General features: G+C 40.6%; 1 protein-coding gene and 1 long non-coding RNA gene across 5 annotated transcripts in view; one reads left to right on the forward strand and one right to left on the reverse strand.

The window, feature by feature from the left end:
* GABRA2 (gamma-aminobutyric acid type A receptor subunit alpha2) overlaps window positions 1–1,370 on the reverse strand; it is a 62,260-nt gene extending 60,890 nt beyond the window's left edge. The window contains exons 1-2 of one of the 2 annotated variants that reach the window (XM_032685675.1): window positions 1,295–1,370; window positions 618–706 (exon numbers count right to left, since the gene is read on the reverse strand). In XM_032685675.1, coding sequence (XP_032541566.1) covers window positions 618–688 — 71 coding nt within the window. In that variant the 5' untranslated portion in view covers window positions 689–706; window positions 1,295–1,370. Of the gene's footprint in view, window positions 1–617; window positions 744–1,294 lie in introns of those variants that run through there. The other variant, XM_032685676.1, reaches the window with a different exon arrangement.
* LOC116785749 overlaps window positions 902–12,781 on the forward strand; it is a 45,047-nt gene continuing 33,167 nt past the window's right edge. The window contains exons 1-3 of one of the 3 annotated variants that reach the window (XR_004356698.1): window positions 902–992; window positions 10,773–10,879; window positions 11,526–12,660. This is a non-coding gene — a long non-coding RNA (uncharacterized LOC116785749). Of the gene's footprint in view, window positions 993–9,230; window positions 10,880–11,525; window positions 12,661–12,781 lie in introns of those variants that run through there. The other 2 variants (XR_004356697.1, XR_004356699.1) reach the window with 2 other exon arrangements.

Here is a 12,781-nt window from a genome sequence, read left to right on the forward strand (position 1 = left end):
AGCAAGTACTATGTGATTAAAATTACTTCCTCTTATGCTCTCACTTTAGAAATGGAGAACTTTAGCATAAGAAAAGTTGATTAATAAATTATGTTATTGTTTTATTTTATGTGATTGTGAAGTTGTATGCTATCTCCACCTAGAGGTCTAAAGCTTTAATATCATTTTGAATTCTGTTTGACTAAAAAAAAAAAAGACATGCCCATATTACAAAATATTTAAGCATTATTTTAGAGACCATGATTTGCCGTGTGACTTCATGATAATCTCTTTCTCCATCTTGACTGTTCTGTATGGTACAGAATAACAGTGATACAGTAACTCCAATAAATCTTTAAGATCCAATAAGTCATATAAAGAAATTGCTGTTTTAACGGTGAAATAAAGCATGAATTCACAAACTGTTTAAGGACAAAAGACTAGGCTTTTATGGTCCCTAAACTACATTCTACTGCATTTGCTCAGAAAACTGTGTAATACTGCATTCAAACAGCTAAGAAAGATTTTTTCATTACGTTACGACATACTATACTTTTATAAGCCCTCACACAAGCTTATTCTTAACAGATTGGAACATACATGTTTGCACTGAACAACAAAACTAAATATCCTCTCACCTTGTTGGTAGCCACACCAATAAAACGAGAAGAACCAACTGCATCTCGGAGAGCGTCAGTTTCCTCTTCATCGCCGCTCTTTGCAAAACCTAACGGTGCAAGAAAAACACAAACCCACTCTCAACGACAGTCTCCGCCAAGCAGTGCTTTCAACTTAACTGGAGGAAAAATATGTCACTTCACTGGAGAAACCACTGAAATTCCGCAGCACTTTTCACTACTAGCAACTTATTGTATCTCCATCTTTCCCAACGATTCTGCTCTGTGCAAAGAGGCAACGTATGATCAGAAGTGGCATGTGAGCCGGCGCATCAGATGCTTTCCTGTTCCGTGATGTGAAAGCCCCAAGACGAAGAGGAACAAAAAATCAAAACCGTATGTATGGGAGGATGGGGGTTTAACCACCCCTCGCCTCACTACGGCACACCGCAGCCGGGAGGGCGGGCGGGAGGCAGAGTCATGCCATTCGCCGGGGCTCGGTGCGGGGACCGCGGGCGAGCCGCCCCCGCCGCCGCCGAGCGCCCAGAACGTTTGACAGCTGCTCGGCAAAGCAGCGGAGGGGGGCGCGGGGCGGCGGCGGGGGGCAGTCCCCGCAGACCGACAAGTTGGGGGCAGCGGCGGAGCCCCGCCGCGGGCAGGCGCTGCCGGCGGCGGGCGAGAACCCCCGGGGACCCTACCTGGGAGCTGCGGGCGGCCGGGACGGGGAAGGAGGGGGCAGAGGGAGGGAGGGCAGGAAGGCGCCGCCGGCGAGCGGGGCAGGCGGCGCGGGAGGCGGTGAGCGCGGGGCGGCGGCGGCGAGCGCGGCCGGGACCGAGCGCCTCCCGAGCGGCGGGCGCGCGCCCGCGTGCCTGCGCGCGGCTGTGCGCGGAGGCGGGCGGGGGGGGCGGCGGGCGCGGGGCTGCCCCGCGGGGCGCGGCGGGGGCGGCGCGGGGGCCGCGCCCACGGCGGAGCACATCGAGCCCACGGCAGAGCCCACCGCCCCCGCGGCCGGCGCGGGGGGCAGAGAAGATGCAAGTCACCCTGACGAGCCGCGGCTCCGGCCCCGGGGGCTCCCGCGGCCTCGCAGCCCGCGCGGAGCGGGCGGGCGCGACAACGTCGCCGGTGCGCGAACGAGGAACGGGGCGGAAAGCTCTCCCCAAAACGATACAAGACATTTTCCGTGGCCCTCTCTCCTCAGCCTTTTAATAGCCCCTTGTCAAGTGCGTGTGTGACAGGGCACAACCCCGGCAGCCGCCCGGCGCTCCCCGGTGTGCGGCGGGAGCGGGGAGCCGCCAGCCTCGGCTCCCACCCCGCTCCCCGGCTGCCTCATTAACATTCCCTTCCCCACTTGCCCATTGGCACAGTCTAATTGAAATGCAGAGAGAAGAAAAGTCTGTCATTTAAAGTGAGCTCAGGATGCAGACAGACAAGGAAACAAACCTCGCTTTTTTTTCCCTCCTCAGATTGCATTACTTTCTGTTGTATTCTCTTTTAAAGTACGTTGCCCTCCTTTCGTATATGCAGTCCTCCTCTGCTAGTAACTGGACCGCTGCTAGGGTTCATTCCCATTGATTTCAGGTTTTCCAGAGCAAGTAGAACAGGACAGGCTTGATAATTAAAGATAAGGGTTTATATTTAGTGTATCCTCATTTTGCATTGTTAACTCGGAAATAATTAAATAATGCTGGCAGTAATGTTTCAGCTTTTTATTTCTTTTTAAACCATTACCCATCTATCTTCTCTTCTTTCACTCTCTTAGCTGCCCAAAGCGCCAGTCTCAGTTATCCTCTCTTTATGTCACTGGCCTACCTACTTATTGCATTTTGACTGAAGTTGTTTTGATGAGGTTTGCTTCTGAATCAATAACAGTTCCAAAATGAACATGTGAAATTGGATGCACAGACACTGGGGGGGGGGGGGGTAGGTAGGAAAAGAAGAAATAAAAATTTCTTCAGTTACCTATAGAATCAACTACTAAAAATTGGAGGATTCTTTTTCCTACTCCTCTCTCTGCTGTTTTACATTTGTTTTCTGCTTCCCAATTACTGAAACTTGCAACTGGAGGTGTCCTTGTTTTCCTTCTCCCTTAGTGGCTTAATGACTCTACAACAGAGCATGAAAAACAAAAGAAGGAAGAAAAGCTCTTGGGCTGTCAAGACAATTTGTTACTTCCAACTTTGAGGTATTTCATAACTAACAGTAAGACTGGGAAGAGAAAGGCAATGAGCTGAATGGCTTTGTTTTAAAATAACCAGTAAAACGACAGCCCAAACTGTGGGAAGTGACACGGATAAAGACACAAGTGCAGAAACTGAAATCTGAAGAACACTCCTTCAGCAGTTAACTAACCCTGGTTGTGTCTAAAGTACAAGGCCCTCCTCTTTCCCTGTCCAGATGTGAAATGTGCTCTGTTCATTGTCAGTTGAGCATCAATGGTCAATCTAAAGTCTTCTTTGGATCTTTCTGTAAATTCCATGTATTAGGAATTAGCAACTGATACTAAATGCAGAATCAACCCTCACAGTAAAGAAAACTAGTTTAAATTACTTGTCCTAAGTAAGGGTGGCTTCACAAATATTAAAATGCAGGAAAAAACCACTAAAAGTGAAGAATTTTCATGATTTACTGTTATTGGAAATACACTGTTTAATCAAAGCAGAATATTTTTTCCATGGGTATTTATTGCATTCCTTTCCAAAAACACACTTCCAGTAATTATAATACTGAAACTATAATCTAATTTTCATATGTGAGTTGCATCAAAAAGTAGAAGAACACTGTCATTAAGGAAAGCAGTTACAGTGGCTCCATGTTGCTGTGATAGCATATTCTCATTCTTCAAAGGTCACATGGGGTAAGTATGTATTTATAATGAGCTTATGTTCATAGCCTTCCCCAAGAAAAATGTACTGGGTTTTAGGCTCTAATCACAATTATTACCTGTGATGTTCTTTGAGATTTACCATAGCTTCATGCACTGAAGTCATGCTTCAGATTTGAAACTTGAAAATAACTTCTCATTCCCATTTTAGACAAGTTGGACAGCCCTATGGGGCATCCCAAATCACAGGGAAGCTGAGTACAGAGACACACAGAGACTACTGTGGCAGTGTGAGAAATCAGAGGCAATGTAATTACTAACAGAGAGAAGGTTTGTTATGCTAGTCCTACATGCTTATAACTTGTGCTGCCGAAGAACTTTAAAGCATTTGGGGAGAAAAGTGTGGTAGTGGTGAGGTTTTATTGGTTTTTTGGGGTTACATGCAAGCCCGGTTCACAAATACTGGATGTGTTAGCTCTTGTCAGTTAGAAACAGTGTGCTTTGGTCCTCTCAGGTGCACAGTCAGCAGGGAACCTTCTCTTCCCTTCTGCATTAATATTCGTGGTGTGGCATTGAATGCTGTCATTCACTACTGAATTTCAATTAGCTCTAAGTGATATGCGGCATCCAACACATCACTAGGGTTTGTGAGACGCTTCTGAGTCCTGATGCAAGTGCCCTGGAAGGTAGGGAATCATGCCCTTGGTTTGAATAGGACTTGAAATAGTCCACTGGAGGCAGTATATTTGCTGAAATATAGAAATAGAATTCAATTCTTATTTTGATATCTAAAAAATCTTAAAAACAAACAAAGGATTTTACAATCCTATTATTCCTCCTTGCCAAGGATCTCAAAACTGTGCACAGGCTGATAAATGATGTTTCACAATTCTTCTGTGAGATTTGAAAGACTTCATATGTGAGCACAAATTGAATAGCAGGGTAGGTATGTGACATTTCATAAGCACTTCTTACAGTTTAGAGGTAATAGAAACACAAGAGAGGTTAAACCCAGGCTAGTCATTATCCAGACTGCAGAACACTAGATTGAATGCTTCCTTTGAAATAGTGCTTAAAGGAACCCTTTATATGAAAAAGTTATACCATTCTTCAGGCAAAATAAATTGCTCAAAACCAATACCTTCAATTTGTAGCCACTAGGGAGGTGACAGTAATCATTTTCTGTCATGGACATAATCAAGCAATGCAAAACAGAACTTAACACACAATGCTGATCGGGGGTACATTCTGCAGTATAACGGTTACAGACAAAAATTTTGGCAGATTGAGGTAATCATCATTTACTTTGTACTGCCTGAGAATAATCCCCACCCTTATATTTAGGCCAGCAGCACTCTGAGCTGTAAGTAGTCATTGGAGTTCAATGAAGTGATATATATGTGTGAAAATTACAGAATCACTGGATACTCTGAGTTGTAATGGACCCACAAGGATCATTGAGTCCGACTCTTTAGTGAATGGCCCACACAGGGATCAGACCCCTATTTGACTTTGGTGTTATTAGCATCATGCTCTAAACAACTGAGGTAATCTCAGCATCCAAATTGAATTGATATATCAGAAAATTTTGTATGTGATATAGCAGTGGATTTTTTTAGTAAAAATGATGCTTTTTATATTTCTTATCTCTAATAACACATAAAACATATCTCAATATGATATTATTTTTAATAGACTGTTTTATTTATCCTTTTAAAATTTCTATTTATATTAATTAGTTAAACATCCGTGTATAAATGCAAGTGTTTGAGATATGTATCCAAGATATAATTTCTGTGCAATTTTAAACACATATATTATTTTATTTTATTTCTGTAAACAATGACAAAACAAAACATTGAAGGGGGGAATTAGTTTTGACCAAGTCAGTCACTAGACTGATTCATCATGCAGGCACATGAACATTAATCTGAGCAAAAAGAAGGGAAAAGCTGCCTCTTTTCAGGAGCAGCCCCACATTATGTCCCAAAGAATGATGATGGAAATCAGATTTCTGTAAGAAAAGAAGACTTGAGTCTCCAAAACTCTTCCAGTCACTGACTTTATGCAAGACTGCACCCCAAATTCCTCAGGTGAAATTATTTTGAAATGTGCCATTCAACAGTAGATGCTAGTATAATAAACAAGAATGCAAGAAAAATCTTACAGCTTTATGCAGTACTCCCTGTTGTAAGTGCCTGAGCAACTTTTAATCTTCAGAGTTTTCCATCTGACTGTGACACTCATTGATTGGGAAGAGCTGCTGTGCTTGTTCAAAAGCTCTAGCTATCATACAGACTTCCTGATTGAAGAACAAAAGTAAGGGGCCAGTGCCAGCTTTATTTCAACTGCGTGTAATCAGCTTGAAGTTACTTTCCAATGTGCACTGGGAAGTTCAGCAGAACAGGAAATTGAAATGAGCTTTCCCACCTTAAATATTGATGAATGTTTTTTCTTTCCCAGGATTATACTTCTCCCAGATTTGAACCTTAAACACCACATGAGGATTTTTAGTTTTCCCCAAATGCACTGAGATCTAAAGAAAAAGTGAGCAGAGACTCTTTGCTGTTCGTAGTAGTGAGAATTACATCATCCTTTTAGAGTAGATCTTCCTTCATGGGACAAATGTAAGGCAAGTGGCAGAGGACAATCCAACACATGCACTGGCTGGGACGGGAGAGCTCAGATGAATAGAACTGGCTAATAGCTCTTGTTCTGAGTGAGAGGAAGGGGAGATCTGCTTTCATAAAAGCAACAGTTTCCTTCAACTGTAAATTCCTGTTTTCTGTTTTATATCTCTGAGGAGACCACATATCACAATAGGCTAAAAGTGAGTTTTCAGCAAAATGAAACCTTCACTTGGGTAGATAAGACAGAATGCAGAAAATGCAAATATATATTAAAATGTTTCATAAATGTAATCACATTTGTGTTACTTGTACAAATACAATATATTTTATCTTTCAGCTGTTCACTTAAATATTCCTTGGACTCTGAAGACATTTTTCATTTAAAGCAACACAGATTCGTGATATTTCATGTTTCAAGTGTCCAGTTGGGGGCAAGTAGAGTTTGTTTCTTACAGGGATAGAAATATACTTAATTTCTAAAAAGCAGCATTACAACATGGAACTACATTGAGATTTATTTTGTTTGAATATATTTTGAAGTTCAAAACCAAATCCCCTTCTATTACTACAATGAGATTGATATTTAGAGAAAATTTTACAAATATAGGGCCATTTATGGTCAACCCTTTTTCCAGGAATACAAAGAAAGGAGAGACACTAGACTTCTACCGTTTTGTGTTGCCCACAAAATTGCCAAGTGCCACTTGCAGTCTGAAAATACGAGGAATCATTTGTCAATGGTTATCTTTCCTTCTGCAAAAGCCTCATCTCCCCTTGTCACTAGCTAATACCAGCCATCCTTAATAATGTTTGATGCGCACAAATTTATCAGTGACCAATGGATTCGCCTAAACCTCAGGGTCCCAGTCGAATTCCGAGAGGATGTGCTTCTGCATATCTTTTTCTCCCACCATAATGCAGCCTGTAGGCAGATGATGCAATTGAACAGTGGTATTTCTATTTTTAAAATATTTAATTAATTAGTTAAATTCTGCTTTTGGGGATTCGGCAACATGAAAGATCAGTAAAAACAAGCAGAAAGTTAAATGGAGTATAGTATGACAAATAAAGGAATTAATGAGGGATGAACTTTTCAGATAAACTGGTTCAAAATGTACTGTTTTTTGTGAACAAGCACAAGTCACTTTAGAACAAAAAGCACAATGTAGACCTTCAGACTGCCTGAAAAGTGCTGAAATTTGCAGGTCTGGCAGTGACAGGTTTCGACCAGAAAAAAATCGTGGGGTTTTTATTCCTACTAGGAGGGCATTTAAATTTTTACTTTAAAAAAATGGATGCTTTTCTGAATTCCTGATAAAAAAATTCCAGCCTTTGGCCTCGTTTCAGTGCTACTTAAAAGAACGACCAGAATTCAGTTAGCAGTCTGTTCAATAACTTCTCCTAGTCAGGAAAGATTTCATTGCTGATCCAAGATTACCTTACCTTGGGTGGCAAAAAGTCTGTATTTTAAAAATGATTCTGCCTCCCAGGACTTCAAAGAATTTCCTCTGTCTGTGACTAATGTTAGCTAAAACAACACACAAAGGTATTCTTCTATCACTAACAACAAATAATCAGAAGACAGTTCTAACATGAAATGTCTTGCCTAGCTTCAAAAAGAACAAGAAAAAAATCACATTGCTCCATACTTGAGTCAACTATAGCTACAAATATAGCTACTTCTATAAAGTCTAGGTAGCAAAATTTAGGAGGAAGACTGTTGTTCTGTGTCTTATGGTTTTTAAAAAAATATATAAACCATATAATTGCTTAGAAGCGTAACGGTAGTCTATAGCAGTTCACACATATTTTGCAAAAGCTGGGAGTTATTATAAATATATCTGGGTTAATTAACTGCCATTATAGTATTTTTATGCATTTAAAAGGAGAAGTAGCTTTTTGGCACACTGCAAACGACATATTATTCAGGATGACAAATCATAGTAAAGTCAATGGCATAAACAATGGCATAAGCTGCTGGATTTTAGTGCCTGCTCCATGTATTGCTGTTTCCTAAATTGCCCCTTGCTGCTCCAAGAGATAGAGATCAGGGAACTCCCAAGCTGGGAGGATGAGAACCACCCCAGCTCCTGAGCAGCTGGTTAGACACATTCTCAGCCAGCTCTGCTGGAGGAGGTTGAAGTACCCAATGATTGCTTCTGGCACAAACCTAAGCTGGCAGTATGAACCCTTCCTTCACTCTTCCATGCTTTAGTGCAAGAGATCTTTATGTGAATGAAAGTTCTCCATCTCATCTCTACTCACTTCCATATGTGCAAATGCCAAATACAGCCCTGGGCCATAGAAAAAGCTTCAGACTTTGGTCGCTCTCAGTCCAGCCCCATTCTATTGCTTTGAGAATGCCCTAGGCTAAAATAAATAAATAACCAGATAAATGGATGACAGCTGGTATTAACAGTCCTGATTTGGTTTCCTCTCCTTTCAAGTAATGAATCACCAGTGAAAGAGTGATGACTCACCAAGGGAATCCAAAACATGCTTTCTCTTTCATATGTGAGTCTGCAGTAGCCATCCATGCTCCAAAAGGGGAGAAAACTGGGCTGCATTTTAATATTCATTTTCACAAAGCTGAGTCAGAACTGCCTGTAAGCGCAAAGGGATTTTTAAGGAAAAACAGAACTGCCCTCACATCTCACTAGTGTAGTGAGAATGTATAAATAGTTGCACATGGCAGATAGTTTGTGTCAACACGGTATTACATTTGTGAGCATCTGGGTAGCAACTGCTGGACGCAAGAGAGCATTTGCTAGCAAAATATTATGCTATTGCCTACAAAGTGCTGTGTTACCCAAAACCTCTGCAAGGTGCTGTTCAAATCTGCCATACAGAAAGGGGTGCCTAGGGTAAGAGTTTAATAAACATCATCAAGATTATTTGAGAAGAGAGAACTGGCTTTATGCTCTGAGCTTTTCTGATGATCTCTACTGTCTAAGAACCTGAACAGGTCCTCACCTTGGCCTGGCCAGTCCCTGGCATGGGTGGACAAAACTGCATGCCAAATTTTGGGAACACAGTGATAGGCCTCTCTTCCCTGATTAAGTTTCCCTCTTTCCTCCACACAATTTTCTCACTGTGCCATCTGACTTCAGAGGCTTGATCTGATGCACTGCAAGTCCCTTTTTTCCTGGAAGCCCTAAGAAATACTGTGGGTGCACGAGGACAGATTCTTCCCAGGGGAGTGCTTCTGATGAAGGAAGCTTTTAGCTAACCTGAAATTGCCAGTGTATCAAAAAGCAGGCATGAGCATGGCCAGAAGTCACAAACACACTTGGGAGCTGGGGCAAGATTCTCCCCAGTGCTGGCTCTCCCTAAATGCCTGAATTTGTTGACATAAACACCAGAGGAAGGGGGACAGTGATCTGAGATGCCAGACACTGGAGAGACACGAAGGAAGAAAGCCTATTTTTAATCTAATTTGCCAAGTCACATATCTCCAACTTTCAACTCTACGCATCTCACAGAATTCCCACTCCTCTCTTTTGTTTCCCATTTACCACAGGTAACAGTTCACCAGGAACCTCATATCATCATATTTTTGACTGTGTGTTTTTTTGAATTATGTATTTAACCAGCAGGATTACTTCCACAAAAAATTGTAGATGGCTGTTACGATTCCCAACCACAGTTTGTCTTCAAGGAAAAAAACTGTAGCTGAATGGAGTCTTATTTAATTTTTGAAATTTTAAAAGACTACAGGGGCCTCTGCACAACGACCTTTCTACTACTCTGAACCTAAAGCCTAGGTTATTATTAAAATAAGTAGCTAACTAGGACATCAGTCTACGAAAACCCACCAACAAGTTACTTTCAAGAAACTAAAGAAAACAGGTGAAATAGTCTTTGGCAGACTTGTAGCTTTTACATATTTTCACTGGAGTAGTCTGGATTGCAGTGAACATATTTCTTCCCTGGTTTTATGGCACTCAATCCAGTCTCTCATGAGTACATTTAGGAAATGATAGATATTAAATAATTTCTTTCTGCCCAGTGGCAGGTCTATCTTTAATTCAGGTATAAACACAACATTTCCTCAAAATCATTCTTCTCCTGCATTTAAAAAAAAAAAAAAAAAATCAAATGGATCAAGCTATACAAAAAGACCATAAAAAAATTATTTAAATACATCTCTCTTGCCTAAGTGTCTTTCTTCTTTAGAGTGATTTTCTTCTCAGCTTCCTGCATTTTCTACCACCCTGTTACATTTTAAGAAAGAAATTACAGGCTTCAAGCTTCTCCTCTGTTACACCATAAAAAAACTTTGGAAAAATTGCGATTTCAAAGTTATTTCTTTTAATTTTGTGTACATTATTTTAAATGTAAAATGAGTCTTTGGTGTTCCATCACTTAAACTGAAAAAATATTTTGGCAATGAAGAATTTTGTACTTCACTAATACACCAGCAGTGTTGAGAACATGTCTCAAAAAGTATGAACAGTACTTGTAAAGCTGTGTAACTCTCCTCAAATGACACAACAGCATTTTATGTGGCTGAAAATGAAACAGTATGTATGAGGTTGATCCTGAATACTATTCCAACACCATATTTAAACAAACTCTGCTTGTTTGCAATTTTCATTACTTTATGTGGTTTTTTAGTTCAGTTCTGTCATAAATGCACTTTGTAAAACATTAATCTTAATCGTGTGCAACCAACTGAACATTGTTGTATCTTTCCTCAAGTTTTTATGTATCTCTGCATTCCAGTCAACTGGCAACCCAAGTTATAGTGTAAAGCCCCCAACCAACACTCTTGACTTCCACAGGGCCCATAATTCTTTCCAAGGCTTTTCACTTCAGAGACTCGTTTGAAGGTGAGTCCTTTGGATATATTTCACAGAATAATGGTAGGGACTAGCACATTATTCCACTCAAATACTTGTGCTTGAGTGAGAGCATCCCTATACTGCAGTTATTTGGCAGAGAAATGTGAAGAAGCTTTGAAGTAGCTCAGATTCTGTTAACAGGGTAGAATTTGGCAATATGAGTGACAAAAATTCCCTGATAACACTGGCGCTTTTGAGATGGCAGGGTGAACACTTGATGGTCAGTAACTCCACGGCTCTAGTGTTTTTAATTCAGGTTTGTCTGCAGGTTGCTCTATACTAGATGTATCAGGATGAGTCTCCCTAAAACCTTTATGATTTTCATACAATTTTTATGAAACATATTTAAAATCCAAAGTTCTGCCTATGCTCCAAAATGTCCTTCCTGTATCTGCTATCTGATGGACTGTGTAGAGGAAAATTAATATATTATCAACTGAAAAATTGGAATTTTTTACATGTATTGAGTTTGGAATAATCCTGAAGTATTATAAGATCATGGAAGGACTATTAGCATAATATATTTATACAAGGACAATGTATATTTAATCAGTACTTAATGGTGATATAATAATAGGTTTCTCATAGAGAATGACAATATGATTTTCATCTTCCTGAATTAATATTCTTGCAGAATACTGAAGACCATTTTTATACTTCACTCACATGCAGAAAGAAGAAATCTTTTTCTGAGCAAGGAAGCCTCTAAAACAAATCAAAGATGTGGACACCAAGCACAGAAGACTAATTAACTTAAGGCAAGTAACCCAGGAAAATTAATGCTGAATTCGGGGTAGTTCAAAGACTTCAAGGATAATAGTTTAAAATGAAGTATTTATGGCCTTGAATAGTTAAGACCTTGTGAATTACTGTATTCTATTTAGAAGGCATGAAACATTAAAGGTGAGAGGAATAGAAATAAGTCTGTATGTACAAAGCTATGGGAAGGAGAAAGGAAGAGCTCTCACGCAAGGTTCCTCAAGATCCTCGAAGTCTACTCAGGAGATAGTGACCACCTCTACTGCACTATGAACAGGGGCATGGATGCAGGGAGGTTGTTGAAGGAACATGTGCAGGGGGTCCAGGCATGCTGGATTCCCCCTTAGGTGGTGTGTTTGGTGGATGCTGCACTTGTGGCAGGGTCTTCATGTCCCATGTTTGTAAGCAGCGTCTTTATAGTGTTGCTAAATTCAGTGTTCACTACTCAGAAACAGAGAAGAAGGTTCTGAATCACTGATGTAAAGTGGTACTGTAAAGGAAATGTGATCCTAGAACACACCAGGAAGATTTTTGCTGGATAAATAAAGTTTTAGTACCTCAGTATAAGATGCTTATGTGACCCTGTCAGAAATAATAATGATCAGCTTTTAAATGGGTGTTTCAGAAGGACAAATTGAAACTTGGAACATCTGTCCAAAAGGGCCATTGAAATGACAGGGCTACTTGTATTGCAGAAGAAAGTCCAGAGTTTTCAGAGAGAGACAGGAAACTCTGATAAGGTGTCGCTAGAAAACACCAAAGCAAAAAAGAGATGTTGCTGCTGAAGGACAAAAGGGGTGGGTATCCACAGGTTTTTAGTAGATGTACCCATGAAAGTAGAGGTTTTCTAGCAAAGTGGAACAGCTGCAATGGAAGACTGTAAGAGGGACAAACAGAATAGTTGGTAAGAAAAAGGGAGTAAAACAGCAGTTTGAACATCCCTTTCCTCAGTGTTTGCTGTTTTGGGCTATATTTCTCATTCTTTGATTAAACTTTGAAAATATTGGAAACCCGTCTTTTATCATCTTCAACTATATTGTCTACTGAAAGAGAGTGTTGACTCGGAAAGCTATAGGCAGGAGCAGAGTGATGTGTTTTATTTTTATACGTCTTGAAGATTTCAGCACTATG

Source organism: Chiroxiphia lanceolata, chromosome 4 (assembly GCF_009829145.1).
Source record: "Chiroxiphia lanceolata isolate bChiLan1 chromosome 4, bChiLan1.pri, whole genome shotgun sequence".
In the NCBI taxonomy this organism is placed as follows: Eukaryota; Metazoa; Chordata; class Aves; order Passeriformes; family Pipridae; genus Chiroxiphia; species Chiroxiphia lanceolata.